The sequence below is a fragment of the Rhinopithecus bieti genome, unplaced genomic scaffold (assembly GCF_001698545.2).
Source record: "Rhinopithecus bieti isolate Rb0 unplaced genomic scaffold, ASM169854v2 scaffold_641, whole genome shotgun sequence".
Taxonomy (NCBI): domain Eukaryota; kingdom Metazoa; phylum Chordata; class Mammalia; order Primates; family Cercopithecidae; genus Rhinopithecus; species Rhinopithecus bieti.
In genome coordinates this window covers 1,337,295-1,355,203 of record NW_016803417.1, presented here as the reverse complement: position 1 = coordinate 1,355,203, position 17,909 = coordinate 1,337,295, and the positions used below count along the sequence as shown (strand labels likewise).

Below are 17,909 nucleotides of genomic sequence, written 5' to 3'. Positions count from 1 at the left end.
CCTCTACCTCCTGGGCTCAAATGATCCTCCCACCTCAGCCTCCCAAGTAAGTGGGATTACAGGCATGAGCCACTGTGTCTGGCCTGAAGAAAGGAATTTTTAACTTTTAATTTTAACTACTTTAAATTTAAAAACTGATGTTTGATTCAGCGATTTGAAAACAGTATGTTTGGAACCACTTGGATATGAGAATCTGCTTTTTAACCATATATTGATGAAATCTAAATAGAGAACAAGCATTTCCGATGACAGCTGCTCTCTCAGATTGAAATGTACTGCAATTGTATACACACCGGATTTCAAAGTCTTTGCAAAAAAGAATGTAATATATCACATTTTTTTTGATTGGTTACATGTTGAAATGATATTTCGGGTATAATAAAGTGGGGTCAGGGAAAATATTTTCCTAAATAGGAAAATAAATGGGTAAAATGAAGTGTACTATCAAAATCAATTTTACATTTCTTTTTGTTTTTATTTATTTATTATTTATTCTTGAGACAGAGTCTAGCTCTGTTGCCCAGGTTGGAGTGCAGTGGTGAGATCTCGGCTTACTGCAACCTCCGCCTCCTGGGTTCAAGCGATTCTCCTGCCTCAGCCTCCAAGTAGCTGGGATTACAGGCGCGTGCCACCATGCTCTGCTAATTTTTCTTTCTTTCTTTTTCTTTTCTTTTCTTTTTTTTTAGTAGACAGCGGGTCTCGCCATGTTGGCCAGGTTGGTCTCGAACTGCTGAACTCAAGTGATCTGCCCGCCTCGGCCTCCCAGTGTTGGGAATACAGGCGTGAGCCACCGCCCCGGCCTTCTTTTGTTTTAAACGTAGTACTGACATTTTAAGATGACATCTGAGACTCTCATCACTGGGACAAGCGACTCTGGGTCATGAATTCTCCCATTCCTCATTTACTCTGCAGCACCGGGTGACTGTGAACCCTGCTCTTCTGCTTGGGTTTCCGCATCACCAGCAGCTTCTTTCCTTCCCAGGTGTCGCCGCCTGCTTTCTACAGCCACTTCCCAGGAGGGGTTCCGACGTTCTGGGCAGCCAGAGCCCGGGAGGCCTTATAGGAGCGGCCTGGCAATTCTCGCCGCCTGCCGCCAGAGGAAGCTGCTTCGCTGCTGTGGTTGCCGAGCAACTCGTAGCCCGGAAGCAATACCCCGCCCAGCTCGGTTCTGCGGCGGCCGCACTCCGGTAGACTTCCGGCGGCGGGGCAGGCGCTGGGTCTTGGCGAACGGGCTTCGGAAGCGGCGGCGGCGCGATGACCACGCTACGGGCCTTCACCTGCGACGACCTGTTCCGCTTCAACAACATGTGAGTGACACGCGCCTAGGGCCAGCCGCTCGTGGTCGGGCCCCGCCAGCTCCGGCCCCGCCAGCTCCGGCCCCAGCCGCACCCTCCCGGCCGGACCCCAAGCCCAGGCGGGGACCCGCGAGAACCACCCCCGCCGGCCGACGTGGGCGCCTCCCTGGGGCCACAGGGTCCGGGGACAGGTGGGCCTGGAGTCGACGCACGCCGACCTTGGCGACCTTGGCCAAGGTGCTCAAACTTTGTCTCTGGACCCTGCGAGCTCGCGGGTTCTGGGGCAGCGCTCGGGCCGCCGCTCGTGGTCGCTGTCAGGAGGCACTGGGGTGATGGGGCGAGCTGGGGCGCGGCCTCGAGCCCACGACCTGGGCTCCTCGCCCTGCCCCACTGCTTGCTGGCTCGTGGCCGGGCCGCGCCTCTTCTGGGCAGTGGGCACCGCCGAAGGCCCGGCCGCAGAGGGGGCTTGCGAGGATCGGAAGCTGGTCAGCAGCTGTTGGGATGTGTACATCGTGAAGCCCACCTGGTGGCCGTGGTTAAATTGTATCTAAATGAAATAACACCGATCACTGTGTCCCCGGCAGCGGATGCTGTCTCAGTCATGGTTAGTGTTTCCAAGTTTAGTTACTGTAGCTGCGTATCCGGGTGTAGACACTTTTCCTCTGTGAGGAGTCAGGGCACATCTTAGGGGAGGCTCGCTGTGCCCAGAGCCCTGGATGCAGTCTCTTTGGATTCGAGTTAAGGCCAGACCTCTGATTTGCGGGTGCCATTTTTCTTTTTTAAGAAAATGTTTTATTATGAAGATTCCCACACATTTAGAAAAGTTGGAGGAATTTCACCATGTGCTTTTATAGACACTTTTCCTGGATTCTGCAGTTAACATTTTGCTACACTGATATCTCTCCTGCCTATCTATCAGTGCTAGATCCACTTTAAAAAACAACAGGGCGGTATGTGAAAACTAAGGACCAAGTGGTTCTGATTCAAGTGTCGGGAAGATAGAAAGAACTAGGGGATGAGATGGCTGGGAACATTTCAAAGAGAGGGTGAGCCTTGAAGGATGGGTGACACATTGGTAAGTGAGGAAGAAGGAAGTTCCAGAGAAGGAGCGGGGCATGAAAGTGGGGACACTTGAAGTGCGGTTAGACAACTGGGGTCAGTGCGAATCCAGTGGCTGTTTTCTGTCCCTGAGCAGTCAGGGAGAAATGGGTGAAACAGGAGGGGTTTCAACTTGATCCTGTGAAAAGAATTTTCTGTTGGGCCAGTCTGGTCTAAGCTTCATAGTTGCGGTGACTTGTGTTGAACTCATTGTTCCCTGCACTGTTCTGAGTGCCCACATAATAATCCAGTTAATCCTCACAATTCTTTGAGGTGCTGTCATCCCCATTTTGTGTATGAGTAAACCAAGGCATGGCAAGCACAAGTGAATTGGCCCAGGTGGGGATGAGTACAGCAAGGAATTTCATCCAAGGAGATTGGTTCTGGAGCAGTGGTTCTAAAAGACGTGGTCCCTGATCACAGGGACCATGTTAGAAACGCACATTCCGTTTGCGATCCACTGCTCTGGAGTGGGTCTTAACCCACCTGGAGCCTCGGGAGAGGCTCACCCCTCTTTGAAATGTTCCCAACCATCTCATCCCATAGTCCTTTTATCCTCCTGACACTTGAATTGGAACTGCTTGGTTCTTAGTTTTCACATACTGCCCTCTTGTTTTTAAAAATGAATCTAGGATTGATAGATGGGCAGAGAGAGATGATGAAGCCAGTGTAGCAAAATGTTCACTGTGGATTCTAGGTGATGGATTCAAATTCTTAACCACTGAGCTCTGTGGGCTGTCATGTGATGAGAGCAAGTCAACTGGGCAGGTAAGCCATTCAGGAGGCCTTGGCAGTGGCCCAGAGATGATGACTTGGCAGAGGCTTCAGTTTGGGAGGAGGAGGCTTCAGTCTGGGAGGTGCAGCATGGGAGGTGACAGGGTGCCTTGAAGCTTCAAGAAAAGTTAAGCCTTATGGGGAATCAGTTTTACCTGAAGATCTAGGAAGGGACAACAGTTTTACATGGAAATGAATAGGAAGAAAATAACACAGGAACACTTACAAGAAAATACTAGATTTCAGAGAATCATGTGGCCTCTTCAGAATGTGCCAGTAGGGGAGCTCCATTTATTCCCCATTTTCTTTTAGTTTTTGAGACAGCGTCTTGCTCTGTCAGCCAGATGGGAGTGCAGTGGCACAATCATAGGTCGCTTTAGTCTCAAGCTCCCAGGCCCAGGCAATCCTCCTGCCTCAGCCTCCCGAGTAGTTGGGACTACAGGCATGTGCTGCCACACCCCACTAATTTTTTAAAATTTTTTTGTAGAGACAGGGTCTTGTTTTATTGCCCAGACTGGTCTGGAACTCCCAGGCTCAAGTGATTCTCCCACCTTATCCTCCCAAAATGCTGGAATTACAGGTGTGAGCCACCACACCTGGTTCCCCGTTTTTTCTATTTGCTTGCCTCTTTGATTAGGGCATTTTGGTAGAAAACTCTGAGAATGACTCAGATTAGATGTTGCAGTCGGAATCGAAAGAATCTGTGGATGTAGAACACTGCAATTAATTTAACACATATTTTATTCTTGGAAAAATATTTGAGTGCCTACTGTGTACCAGTTCTAGAGACACAGCAATGAAGAAGACATAACCAAAAAGATGTCTTTATAGAATGTACATTTTCCCCTCTAAACACCTTAATGTATCATAAAGTAGCTCTGACTTCATAGAACACCTGAAACAATTTTAAGGACCCCCTCAAATCCTGACCCACACCTTGGGAATCACTGCTCTAACACAGTACGGGGAGTCATGTGGAGCTTAGTGTTCAGTTACACAGGAAAATAGAAGCAGGAAAGGAAAGCTGGAAGCGAGTGGGGATTCAGCTTTAGTTTGGGGGTTCAGGGAGAGTGCCCTTGAAGAAAGACCTGGGGAAGTTAGGAATGAGTTACATGAATACTGGGGGGCAGGGGAGCTTCCAGATAGAGGGAACAGTAAGTGAAGACACCCCTGTTTCAAATAGGAGGCAGGCCACACGGCTGGAACAGAATGAGCGTGGGAGGGTACGGGGACGATAGCAGAGAGTCAGAAGGGCAGGACTTGGAGGGGCCATCGTAAGACCTGAGCTTCTCTGCCAAGGGCACCAAGGAACCCAAGTGGAGGGGCCAGGAAGGCATCTGGGCATGGGCGTCTCAAGATTAGGTCTAAAGATGGAAATGTGGGGGTCAACACAAGTGTAGAAAAAAAGGCTAAGAGGTTGTAAGATGGTGCCATAGGGCATCAAGTGTTCAAGTAAAGGAGACCACGTGGCTCAGTGAGGTGAGAGGAAAACCCCATGGTCTCAGAAGCTGAGTGAAGACAGCGTTTCAGGCTGTCCCAGCAGTGGGAAGCTGTTTAAGAGCAGCTGATGGCTCAGTGCACATCATATTTATATGTTTCTTCTAGGAAAGAGAAATTGAAGATGCAGATGCAGGAGGGAAAGAACTGCAGGAGGAGGGTCCCGAGTACTGAGGGGGTCTCTCGCCAGCACTCCGTGCCTGGTGACAGGAAAGCAAGTAGCATATGGGTGCAGATGCCTGTGTGCGTGGGTTCGGTGGGGGGACTTTGATGAAGCCTTCTTATTCCTGTTATCTTTTCCTCGTGATGGAATAGGAAGCCCCTGAGATGGCGGGGCTGGAGGTGGGGGTGCGGGTGGGCAGACAAGAGGACATAAAGCAGTTGTTGAGAAGTGTGGGAGTGACTCCCTGTACTGTATTAGAGCAGTGATTCTTAAGGTGTGGGCCAGGGTTTGGGGGTCCCCAAGATTGTTTCAGATGTTCTGTGAGGTCAGAGCTATCTTCATGATGTATTAAGAAGGTTTTTTGCCTTTTCCACTGTCATTCCCTCACAAGTACACAGTGGAGCTTCCCAAGGTGTGATCTTTCAGCAGCAAGCATAATAAATGCTTGAGAATCTGGTTGTCTTTTAAGCAAGACGTTGCAGAATTTTTAAAACAATGCCATTGTTGTCACTGGATTTTGTTTTTTGTTTTCGGAAGTATAGTGATTTTTTGGTAAAGTTATTTGTGTTAACGTGTAATTTATTTATTATTTTGAGTGAATATTAAAATTTTAAATATCAGTAGATATTACCCATATAAACAAAAGTTCTTTGGGGTCCTCAGTAACTTTTTAGTGTTAAGGAGGTCTGAAACCAAAATGTTTAGGAACTGCTGGACTACAGAATATGATACGACTAGCATCGCTATGGGTCTCAAAGGAGAATTTGACTAGAAATTGGAGGAGAACAATTGAAAAGTAGCTGGTTTTGAGCCTGACAAAATAATGGCTCCACTGATTGAATAGGGAAGTGAGGGGACGGAGGAGGTGGGTTTTCAGAATGCAGATTCGGGAATGGTGTGCTGGGATGTGCTGGTTGAAGCGCCCACAGCAGCAGAGCCAGGTTGGGAGGCATCCACCAAGAACACGTGATTGAACACATAGGAATGGGGATGGTGGGGACAGGGAGGTGGGAGTGTAGAATAGGAGTGGGGAGCAAAAACCGAGTGGTGGGAGTGACCACATTTACCGGGTGGAATAAAGGAGCAATTGTCAGGGAAGACCCAGACACAGGCAGGGAGGATACATGGGGTTAGATGGTGCAGTGGGCGAGTTTGACCTTCCGTCTCTGCTAGCTACATCCCTAGTTGATCCCCAGTTCCATTAGCAATTTATTGCCACTTAGAAAATGCGAGATGTAGATTTATTAACTTTAATTTTAAAGAAGCAAGTAGCAGTTAAATAAAAAAATGTATAAACACCCTAATAGTTGCTGTGACAGCTTATTATGGCTATTAGGTAGATTAAATCATCTTCCTCAGCTCTAAAGTTGGCCTTAAAATTGATGAAACATGTTTTGTTTTCCTTGTGGCATTATTATTGTTAGCTTTAGCAGGCTTATTTCAACTGGTTATTGTAAACGCTGCTTACTATTGATATTTCTCTTGTTTCTTTCAGTAACTTGGATCCGCTTACAGAAACTGTATCCTTTTTTACAAAAAAAAAAAAAAAAAGGTTGAATGAAGATTTACTGAGAATAAAGAAAATAGAGAAATGAAAGGAAAACACAGAGGAGTACTGAAAATTTAAAACTTGTAGGTCAGGAAACTTCATAAGCAACACTGAAAGCAATTTTTAAAAATGAAACTGAGAACAGAGTTGTCTTAGATCTGCTGACAAACTGTTAATATCGTAGAAATTTGTAACATCATAGCTCCCCTGCCAACCTTGCCCCTCAGGAGTCAGCATGGCTGTATTCATCAGAAAGCACAGTGACTTCAGCAAGGTGGCTTCATCTCTCTAGTGTGAACAAAGTCTGGAGATAAGCAGTCCCAGGCAGGTAATGCTTCCATGAAGACACCAGCAGCCAGGCCCTTTGCAGGTTAAGCACTCTACAGAGTGGCCGTAATCTCGTTCCAGATGCTGCCAGAGCAAACAGCATCACAGCCATGTTTCCGGCAGCAGAATCAACAGAGGGGAAGGTGAGGGTGTTCTTCCCTTTTAAGAGTACCTTTGGGCCTGGAATCCCAGCACTTTGGGAGGCCAAGGCAGGCAGATCACGAGGTCAGGCGTGCAAGACCAGCCTGGCCAACATGGTGAAACCCCGTCCGTCTCTAATAAAAATACAAGAATTAGCCAGGCATGGTGGCGCACTCCGTAATCCCAGCTACTCAGGAGGCTGAGGCAAGAGAATTGCTTGAACGAGGACCCGGGAGGCGGAGGTTGCAGTGAGCAGAGATCACGCCACTGTACTCCAGCCTGGGCTACAGAGCGAGACTCCGTCTCAAAAATAAAAAAAGTACCTTTGGGAAATGCCGCACAGCCCTGCTCTGTCTCATTGACCAGCACCTGTTTCATGTTCCACCTGTCTATCGAATCCTATCTAGAGTCCAGAAATGTGCCCCGCTTTATAAATTGGGACTTGACTAAAGTGAATAAAGGATTTGAGGTAACAATGAGCAGTGTCTATTATTGTCCTAAAGGAAAAATGGGGCAAAGATGTGAAGATAGGGTATTCTGGTTATGCTGTTGTAACAGATAACCCCACATCTCTAGTGGCTTACAACACAAAGTTCGGATTCTGGTTTATGCTCCATGTCTACTGTAGGTGGGTAGGAGGGTTCTGCTAACCGGTAATTTATCAAAAGAGGGCATATAGGAGCTTAATGAAGGTGTTAGGAGTTCAGTCTCATCAGTCAAAAGACATGTAAACTAAAACCAAAATGAGATGCCATATTTTAGGTATCAGCCAAGATTTAAAAAAATGATACACCTCAGTGCTGATGATGGTGAGGTGAGAGTAACATTCTCATAAATTGCTAGTGACAATGTAAATTGCTATTATCTTTCCGGAAGGCACTTTGGAAATAGTAATTCCATTTCCTGAAAGCCGAAAATAAGAAGAAATAGAGGCAGTTTGTCAGTGGTTGACAAAAGGCCCATAGGCCAAATCTGGGCCACTGTCTGTTTTGTAAATAAAATGTTATTGAGACACCATGCTCATTCATTTATGTTTTTTTCCTGTGGCTTTTGCAGTTTGAGTAGTTCCAGCAGGGACTGTGTGGCCCACAAAGCCAAGGATGTTTACTATTTGGCCTTTTACAGAAAAAGTTTGCTAACCCCTGAGTTATACCATTATGAAAATTATTTATTGCAGGAGAGTTACTAAGCATTTGGAATACGATTCACACACAACCATCAGGAGATGGTTAAGTAAATTAAGCTGTACTGAAGAAGGATTTCAGACTTTTTTTGGGAAACTGGCAATGACCCAGGTGTCCATTGTCAGGATACAGGCTATTTAAGGTGTCTCTTCACATAAGGAAATACTATCCAGCAGTAAAAATTACTTACAGGTACAGGCAGCAACAGTACTACATATCAGAAACAAAACTGAATGGGAAAAGCAAAAAATCTCCACAGTGTTCATCTGGATTTTTAAAATTACGAGTAATGATATCACCACTTAAAAAAAAGATTTTTGAAGAATTTTGAATGACAAAAATTTGGAAGAATTTTAGGATGCAAATCCGTTATATGGTGTGCTTCCAGTGACATTTAAAATGTACAGTGAAAGTCCCATAATCCAGGTGAGCCTATATTTGAAAGTAACCTGTTGGGTCCTAGAGGTCGATGGGAGGGAGGGGTGTCTGGGACTCCTCCGTTAGCCACAGGAGAGATGGTTGTGTATGTCAGAGGCTGGCTGGCAGGAAGACTGGCTGGCCTGCCATGTTAAGGGTTGTATTTGAGGGGTATGCAAAATAATGATGGTCCTTCACAGGAGATTTTGAAGAATTTCACACTGAACAGGTTTTCCAGGAACTTAAAAAATATATTTATGTATGATTGATGGTGTCCTCTGATAAATTGCATCAGAAAGTTTATACTAACAAGAAATATATTTTCATCCATTAAAGTACAGAGTAAAAAGAAGAGAAATGTAGGAATGATTACATGTCAGTAAGGACATCCCAAGGTTGAAGAGTTAAGTCATGAGCAAATTTTTCAGGCATTTGCTGTTAACATAGTTGATTCCTTAAGTCAGCTTTTATCTGCATTACTAGAAATGCAGGAGTTGAATCAGTGGAGAGGAAAAACCAGGTAATTAAGTTGGCTCTGGAAGGACTTAGGTTGTAAAGTTATTTTCACAGTCTCATAGCTGAAGTCAAAGTAGGAACTAGCCATTAATTTTTCAGTGCAATTATGCAAGCATCAATGTATTGAGCATCTACTGTGTACCAGGCACCAGGGATAGAGGGAACATGACATTCATAGACTAAGAGGAGGCAGACCGCTAACAAATAATATCAGGTGATAAATGGAGAGACTTAGATATACTTTGGGGTCCTGATTCTCTGCTTTCTATTAGACAGTGCTATCACCATTCCACACTTGAAGCTGTATGTCCAGGCAATTTTGTTAAAAATCCATGATAACCTAAATGTTTCATGTAATGGTATGTATGATTATAGGACTCATATAGATCTGGGGATAAAGTTACAGTATATTTTGTAAAGGAAACTTTTTTTACAATATCCCTTAATGAAGAACTTTTTACTGTCCATTACTTTTCACACTCCTTAACAGGACTCTAGTATGGAATTCCTTTCTACCTACAGTACCTCGCCCACTGGCCAGAGTATTTCATAGTTGCAGAGGCACCTGGTGGAGAATTAATGGGTTATAGTAAGTATAATACCACTAATATTTTGTGGAGTAGGTAAAGATTTTAATACAGATTTCAACCAATTGCTTTAGACTGCAGAATTGGAATAGAATCATGATGCTTGTAATTTTAGTTCTTTTGTTTTTTTTTTTTTTTTGAGATGTAGTCTGGCTCTGTCGCCCAGGCTGGAGTGCAGTGGCCGGATCTCAGCTCACTGCAAGCTCCGCCTCCCGGGTTTACTGCAAGCTCCGCCTCCTGGGTTCACGCCATTCTCCTGCCTCAGCCTCCGGAGTAGCTGGGACTACAGGCGCCCGCCACCTCGCCCGGCTAGTTTTTTGTATTTTTTAGTAGAGACGGGGTTTCACAGTGTTAGCCAGGATGGGCTTGATCTCCTGACCTCGTGATCCGCCCATCTCGGCCTCCCAAAGTGCTGGGATTACAGGCTTGAGCCACCGCGCCCGGCCTAGAACAACATATAGTATTACATTTACAAGTGAATTTCAAATAAAAGCACTGTTAGCTGGATGACCTCAGGTGGTACTTAAAAATAAAAACTTCGTTATCAGTTTCCTTTGTAATAAAAATGTACCGAACAGTAATTGTATATTTATGTGTAAATCAGTGTCTAGTCACTGAATGTGATTTTTGTTGTTGTTGGCAGTTATGGGTAAAGCAGAAGGCTCAGTAGCCAGGGAAGAATGGCATGGGCACGTCACAGCTCTGTCTGTTGCCCCAGAATTTCGACGCCTTGGTTTGGCTGCTAAACTAATGGAGTTACTAGAGGAGATTTCAGAAAGGTGAGATTCGGTTTTTCAAATACACTTAGGGATTTGTGGACCCCTAACCATTTTTTTCCCCTTCAGGCTGAGTAACTGTCATGCTTTACAGTTTACAGGAATTTCATGTTCCTCCATCTCCAATAGTCCTTACAACAATTCTGTCACATAGTCAAAGTGATAATTGTTTCTATTTTGCCATTGAGGAAATTAAGGCAAAGTATTGCAGTGACCCGCTGTAGGCCTATAAGCCGAGGAATTGGGGGAATCAGTTCCAAAGGCTAGCTCTCGAGGTTTCTCTTAGTGTTCCTGCCACTGTGGCACACACTCCTAATATCTGTTAACATTGCCTTGGCATCTGAATAAATTTTTAACAGTGCTTCTTGGCCAAAAGAAAATAGTTCAGTCTTAAGCAGTTATATTCTAACTGTTTAATAAGTATTTATAGCCTAACAACTAACAGCCATTTAGAAAAAAAAAATAAATTGAAAGAAGAAATATTTTTATTTCATTTTTAAATAACTATGGCTAGCTACTAATGAGACGTGTATACCTGTTGGACATTAGATGACTTGACACAACCACCAGCATTCCTGTTTCCCATTGGTTTTCTTTTTTTTTTTTGAGACGGAGTCTTGCTCTGTCACCCAGGCTGGAGTGCAGTGGCACAATCTTGGCTCACTGCAAGCTCCGCCTCCCGGGTTCATGCCATTCTCCTGCCTCAGCCTCCAGAGTAGCTGGGACTATAGGCGCTTGCCACTACGCCTGGCTAATTTTTTGTATTCTTTAGTAGAGATGGGATTTCAATGTGTTAGCCAGCATGGTCTCGATCTCCTGACCTCGTAATCCGCCTGCCTCGGCCTCCTAAAGTGCTGGGATTACAGGCGTGAGCCACCGCGCCCGGCCCTAATATTTTTTTTAATCACAGCAACTGCCAGAATCTCAGCTTCATAGAAATATTATGTCATTAAGAGGAATGTAGCATGATCTAATGTCGAACTTGTGAACTACTTCAAACTCGTTTCCCAATATCTGACATGTAAGGTTTTGCTGTTTTTCCTGAACATTCAAAATATCCTTTGGTGGCTGTATGAGTTTGGGACACTTTAGGGCACCTCAGTGCACAGTTTGCAAACTGCCAGCATGACATCTTTTTTTTTTTTTTTTTAAAGAGACGTGTTGTATATATCAAACCTCTTCATTATCGTGTAATACAATAAATAGAAGAGAAAGCCCTTCCTCGTTATCTTCATTCTAGAAGAGATATGTTTGTATAAGCTTGACCTGTTGTCAAGCTGCCATTTCTTTCTCCAGTGTAATTTCTTAAAAGTGTGGTAGGAAAGAGAATAGTTGCTGAGAAGGGTTCTTGAGCTTAATTTCCACTTAATTATTAGATTTAATAAAGGCAAGTTTTAAAGAAGTAACTGTGGCCTGACAAAGGCTTCAAGCCAAATTAGAGGCAAAAGGAGCTCAAACTCATTCAGAGAGGAGAAGGAGTTGTGTTAGCTGAAAAAGAAGAGTGCTAATCTTCAAGATTTTTTTAAAGTTCTCCCTAGACCAAACAAAGAAGAAAATTTTTAGCATGATTATAGTTTACACACATTTATTAATGGCATTATGTTGAAAAAAAAGTACTTGGCATTATTGTATAGTGAACAGGGAGTTAGAAAGTGGGTTGTTCAGTGAGAACACATGGACACAGGAAGAGGAACATCACACACCGAGGCCTGTCGGGGGTGGGAGTCTAAGGGAGGGATAGAATTAGGATAAATACCTAATGATGTGGATGACGAGTTGATGGGTGCAGCAAACCACCATGGCATGTGTATACCTATGTAACAAACCTGCACATTCTGCACATGTATCCCAGAACTTAAAGTATAATAAAAAAAAGAAAGTGGGTTGTAACTAGCTATGACCTTGCACATATAATTTAAGGTATTGATATGATAGATTATCTGAGTAGAAAACCACTAAGCTCTCTTCCCTTTCAGTTTCTAAGCCTTCGTTATTTGAGACTAGTTGCTAAGATTTAAGTAATCTTTATTTGTAGGGGTATGTATACATATATACATACATAATATATATACACATGTTTGTATACATTATATGCTTGTATACATGTATACATAGTGTATACAATGTATACATTAAAAATAGAAACCAAACAAGTAGAGAAGAAAAATTGAATGATAGAGATCAACCCCAAAGAAGAGAAAAAGGAAACTAAACCGGCAAAACAAAATGCATGAAATAAAATGGTAGCCAAGAATCCAAATACTGTCAGTAATTACAACAGTAAATGTTAATGGCCTTAGGACTTTATTTATTATTATTTTTTGAGACGGGGTCTCGCTCTGTTGCTCAGGCTGAAGTGCAGTGGCATGATGTCGGCTCACTGCAACCTCCGCCTGCCAGGCTCAAACAATTTTCCTGCCTCACCCTCCGAGTAGCTGGGATTACAGGCACCCACCACCACGTCCTGCCGGCTATGATGACTCTATTTAAAAGACAAAGGCTGTCTGTATTGTTTACAGGAAATATGTGTAAAATATATTAAAATATTTTTAATACAGAAAGATTGAAAGTAAATTTTTAAATTACCTTGCAAATTCTAAACAGAAGAAAGTTAGAATACTTATTAATAGTAGTTAAATTATAGTTGAATAATTATGACCAGTGTAAAAAAGGGTCACTGCATATTGATAACATATTTAATCAAGGAAGTAACAAGACTGGGCGTGGTGGCTCATGACTGTACTCCCAGCACTTTGGGAGGCCGAGACAGGTGATCACTTGAAGTCAGGAGTTCCAGGCCAGTCTGGCCAACATGGTGAAATCCTGTCTCGACTGAAAATACAAAAATTAGCCAGGTGTGGTGGCACGTGACTGTAATCCCAGCTATTTGGGAGGCTGAGGCCAGAGAATTGCTTGAACCTGGGAGGCGAGGGTTACCGTGAGCCAAGATCACGCCATCACACTCTAGACTGTGCAACAAAGCGAGACTCCATCTCAAAAAAAAAAAAAAAAAATAGCAGTTTAAAATGGTATATACCCAGTGACATCATTTCAAAGTAAAAATGCACAAATTGACAAAACTACAAAGGAGAAATAGACAAATAATTATAATAATGTGAGATTTAGACATGCTTTTTTCTAACTGATAGAACAATGAGATAGAAATTTGTCAAGCCTATAGAACAAGAATCAGCAATTTTCTTCTGGGTCAGATAGTAAATATTCAGGCATTACAGGCCACCTAAAGTCTTGGTTACATAGTTTTTTGTTTGTTTGTTTTTTAACAACCATTGCAAAAACCATTCTTAGCCTGAAGGCAGTAGCAAAATAGGTGTGAGCCAACCCTTGCCCTAAAGAATTTCAGTCAGTAGCCCAAAATCTTTTCACGAAGAAAGCTGTGGCTTCTCTGGCCAATTTTACCAAACATTTAAGAAATTAACAACTGAAAGGTCACTTTTACACAAACTATTTTGCACAAGCTAAAAAAGGGAACATTCCTCAACTTATTTTTTAAGGCCAGGATAACTCTGATAACAATACTTGACAAAATATGGGAAAGGAAAATTTGAGGAAGATCTCACTCAGATGCAAAATTCCGGAAAAATAATTAGCAAAATGGATTTGCCACTACATAAATAGGATGACACATCAGAAACAAGGGGGTTTCAACTTTACACTAAAGGAGAACACTGGTTATTTTAGAAAGTGCAGCAAACTTGATAAAATCCAATATTCCTTCCTGATAAAAAGTTAGCAAACTAGGAAATAGAAAGGGGGAACTTCCTTAACCTGAAAATATCTACAAGAAATCTGTAGTAAATATATTTAGTAATGATACACTGAATGCTTTCCTTTAGAAATCAGGGACAAGTTAGTCCCTCTTCAGTAATTTACTAGAAATCATAGCACAGGAAAGCAGGAAAAAATAAACGATAGGAGGATTGAGAGGAAACAAAACTTATTTTGCACAGATATGATTATACAAATATAAAATCCATAAGAATCTATAAATATTTAGAATTAATAAAAGGTAGGCAAAGTTGTTGGATATAAAGTCAGTATAAAAAGCAATTGTATTTACATATGAGAGGAAACAAAACTTATTTTGCACAGATATTATACAAATATAAAATCCACAAGAATCTAGAAATAAATGTTTAGAATTAATAAAAGGTAGGCAAGGTTGTTGGATATAAAGTCAGTATAAAAATCAATGGTATTTATATATTTACAAACAGTAAAATTTAGAAAAAGATGCCATAGCATGAAAAAATATTAAATACTTAAGAATCTAGCAAGTGCTATGCAAGACCTCTGCCATTTTAAAAACTTTTTTGAGAGATATTAAAGTAGCCCTGATAAGTGGAGCGATAAACTGTCACGAGGATACAGTAAAACAGGTAATTGACCACATTCCAGTGTAACTGTAGTCAAAATCCCAAGTATTTTTTATAGTACTTGTTAAGCTGACTCTGAAACATAGAGGAATAGAAAGAGCAAAAAAGAGACAAGATATTCTTGAACAGCAGCAAAATGGGTGATGTGCCCCTTCCAGGTATCAGACTATAAAGAGTGAGACTGTATCTTAGTGCTGTAGTTATCTAGACCAGTGCTACAGAATTTGAGAAACAGACCCGAGAATATATGGACTTTAACATACCACAAAGGAGGCATTGCACATCAGTATTATGAAGATAGACTTTTCAGTAAAGGTGGTTGGACAATTGGATGTCCCTATGGGAAAAAAAAATTTCCCAGATTACCACTATTCCACACACAAATCAACTCCAGATTTATTAAAACCTTGAAAGTAAAGCTAAGATGTGAAAGTAAAGCTAAGAAGTCTTTTGAATTTAATACGGCAGAGTGTCTCTGTGGCCTTAGTGTAGGGCTTTTTAAAAAGGCCATCATATATTCAGCTTCACTGAAGTGAAGTAACTTTTTTTTTATCAAAAGATACCATAAAGATAATGACAAGACAAACCACAAATTGGAAAAAGATATTTGCAAAGACATTACACAGTATTGAATATTCACAATACATAGAGAACTGTAGCGGGGGAAAAATTGTGTGAAAGATGTTAAGTACTGTACAGAAGGAGAAATCTAAATGGCCAACCAACAGAAATATATTCAACATCGTTAGTAATTGCAAATACAAACTAAAATCTGAGATATAGTTATACTGTAAGATTGGCAAAAATAAAAACATCTGATGCACCAAGCCTTGCTGCTGTGGAATGGAGGCTTACTCACTTCTGTGCGAGAGTGAGTTGGTACAAGCCAGTTGGGAAAACAATTTGGCATTAACTAATGAAGATGTGCCCTGTGACACAACAGTGAGACTTCTAGCTATAGACCTTACATGAGACACTCAACAGAAGTATTCATAGGAGCATCGTTTGTAATAGTAAAAGCCAGAAATGTGTATCAACAGGACCGTGAATGACTTGTGGTGCACAAGCCCAGCCACTCTTGGAAGCTGACTTTTACAATGTTAGTTGACTGAGAGAAGCAAAAGACAAAAGAATATATGATTCCATGTATGTAAACTTCATCAACAGGAGAAACTGTAATAGGTGGTGAATTTGTAGAACAAATGCCTTGAGTTTATCTTTTAAGAAAACATGTTGCAGCTTTTGAAATACTAGCATGCAAACATACAGTCATCTTATACTGCAAAGCAATTGTCATAAATCCTAAGTAATACAAATTTCTATTACCATGTAATCAGCTACAAAGTCCTATTACTACCATTCTGAGTAGTAGTCAGGGCAAGGTAAAAACACGTTTTAAAAAAATATGCATCTATTACTTTCTAGGGTGTCTCACATTCTAACATTTTCCTTTTTTTTTTAAAGAAAGGGTGGATTTTTTGTCGATCTCTTTGTAAGAGTATCTAACCAAGTTGCAGTTAACATGTACAAGCAGTTGGGCTACAGTGTATATAGGACGGTCATAGAGTACTATTCGGCCAGCAACGGGGAGCCTGACGAGGACGCTTATGGTAAGCTCCCTTCCATGACAGTATCCTCAAGAAGTAGTCGAAACAGTTACATTCATTCTACAGATTGTAGTCTTTGATTATTTTAATAAATGTAGAAGAATCATATTTGACTTTAATATTAAATCTCCCTCAACCTACCTTTATGAACCTATTCGTAGTAATTAACTTACCTATTAACTAACCAATGGTTAATTTCTGTACGTTACTGTTTTACTATGTTATATATGTATTATTTTAATAACAAGAAAGAACGTGTATTGTGAGCTGAATCCTGGGTGAGGTTTGGTTAGCATCTGGTATACTTGGCAGTTGGGAGACTTTATTTTTTATTTATTTATTTTTTTTAATTTTTATTTTTTGGAGGCGGAGTCTTGCTCTGTCGCCCAGGCTGGAGTGCAGTGGCCAGATCTCAGCTCACTGCAAGCTCCGCCTCCCGGGTTCCCGCCATTCTCCTGCCTCAGCCTCCCAAGTAGCTGGGACTACAGGCGCCCGCCACCTCGCCCGGCTAGTTTTTTGTATTTTTAGTAGAGACGAGGTTTCACTGTGTTCGCCAGGATGGTCTCGATCTCCTGACCTTGTGATCCGCCCGTCTCGGCCTCCCAAAGTGCTGGGATTACAGGCTCGAGCCACCGCGCCCGGCCGGGATACTTTATTTATAAATATATTTTGCTTAGAATCTGGTGGAACTAGGGGTAGGGGATAAAACCTCTTATGGAAACTTTATACACTTTACATTTGATATAATATGTTGTTTGAGTGTTTATATTAAACTTTGCTTCTTTACAGATATGAGGAAAGCACTTTCAAGGGACACTGAGAAGAAATCCATCATACCATTACCTCATCCTGTGAGGCCTGAAGACATTGAATAACCCTGGGCAGTGGTTCTTAGGCAGATACTCTAGATACTTTATCGACAATATTATTTTCATTGGATGATGCTGGAGCTCTCTTAGGAGAAAAGTAATCATTTTAGGTCTTAAAGACTTCAAGAAAATACAGGTTATCAATTTATTTAAAATCTCATTGTTTCCAGTTAGCAATGTCATACCTATTAAAGCTGTTCACTAACAAAATTCAATCAAAAAGGCAGCTAGGTCAGAAGGAAACATCCCACTCTCATGGTTCATAATATTCACTGTATGTATGCTAGGGAAAAGATTTGCTTCAGTCTCCTCCTAAATTCTGTGCCTGAGAACCACTGCTGCATATATTTGTTTTTAAATTTTGTATTGAACTGTTAATTGAAGCTTTAAAAGCATATATGAAATGTATAAATCTAAGATGTATAATAAAATACATTGTTGACCCTATGAATGTTTTCTGAAGTTTGTTAGTCATTTGTAAAACTAAATCAGATTGTAATCCCAGTACTTTGGGAGGCCAAGGCGGGCTGATTGCTTGAGGTCAGGAGTTCGAGACCAGCCTGGCCAAAATTTATACTAAAAATACCATCTATACTAAAAAATACAAAAATTAGCTGGGCATCCCAGCTATGCAGAAGCTGAAGCACAAGAATTGTTTGAACCCTGGAGATGGAGGTTGCAGTGAGCTGAGACTGTCCCACTGCATTCCAGC

At 41.9% G+C, this 17,909-nt stretch overlaps 1 protein-coding gene across 1 annotated transcript; it reads left to right on the top strand.

Annotated features, from left to right (window-relative positions):
* The first annotated feature begins 758 nt into the window (after nucleotides 1–758).
* On the top strand, nucleotides 759–17,648 carry NAA20 (N-alpha-acetyltransferase 20, NatB catalytic subunit). Its single transcript, XM_017883290.1, has 6 exons — nucleotides 759–1,307; nucleotides 6,323–6,347; nucleotides 9,460–9,550; nucleotides 10,192–10,327; nucleotides 16,186–16,331; nucleotides 17,118–17,648. The coding sequence occupies exons 1-6, from the start codon at nucleotides 1,255–1,257 to the stop codon at nucleotides 17,201–17,203; spliced, it is 537 nt and encodes a 178-aa protein (XP_017738779.1). The 5' UTR covers nucleotides 759–1,254; the 3' UTR covers nucleotides 17,204–17,648.
* The last annotated feature ends 261 nt before the right edge of the window (nucleotides 17,649–17,909 follow it).

What these genes read in the sequence shown, in the direction of transcription:
- NAA20 (XM_017883290.1), top strand. Translation starts at nt 1,255, where the DNA reads ATGACCACGCTACGGGCCTTCACCTGCGACGACCTGTTCCGCTTCAAC. An exon ending in TGGATCCGCTTACAGAAACT is followed by an intron (nt 6,348 to 9,459) that starts GTATCCTTTTTT and finishes ACAGGACTCTAG; the next exon opens with TATGGAATTCCTTTCTACCT. An exon ending in TGGAGAATTAATGGGTTATA is followed by an intron (nt 9,551 to 10,191) that starts GTAAGTATAATA and finishes TGTTGTTGGCAG; the next exon opens with TTATGGGTAAAGCAGAAGGC.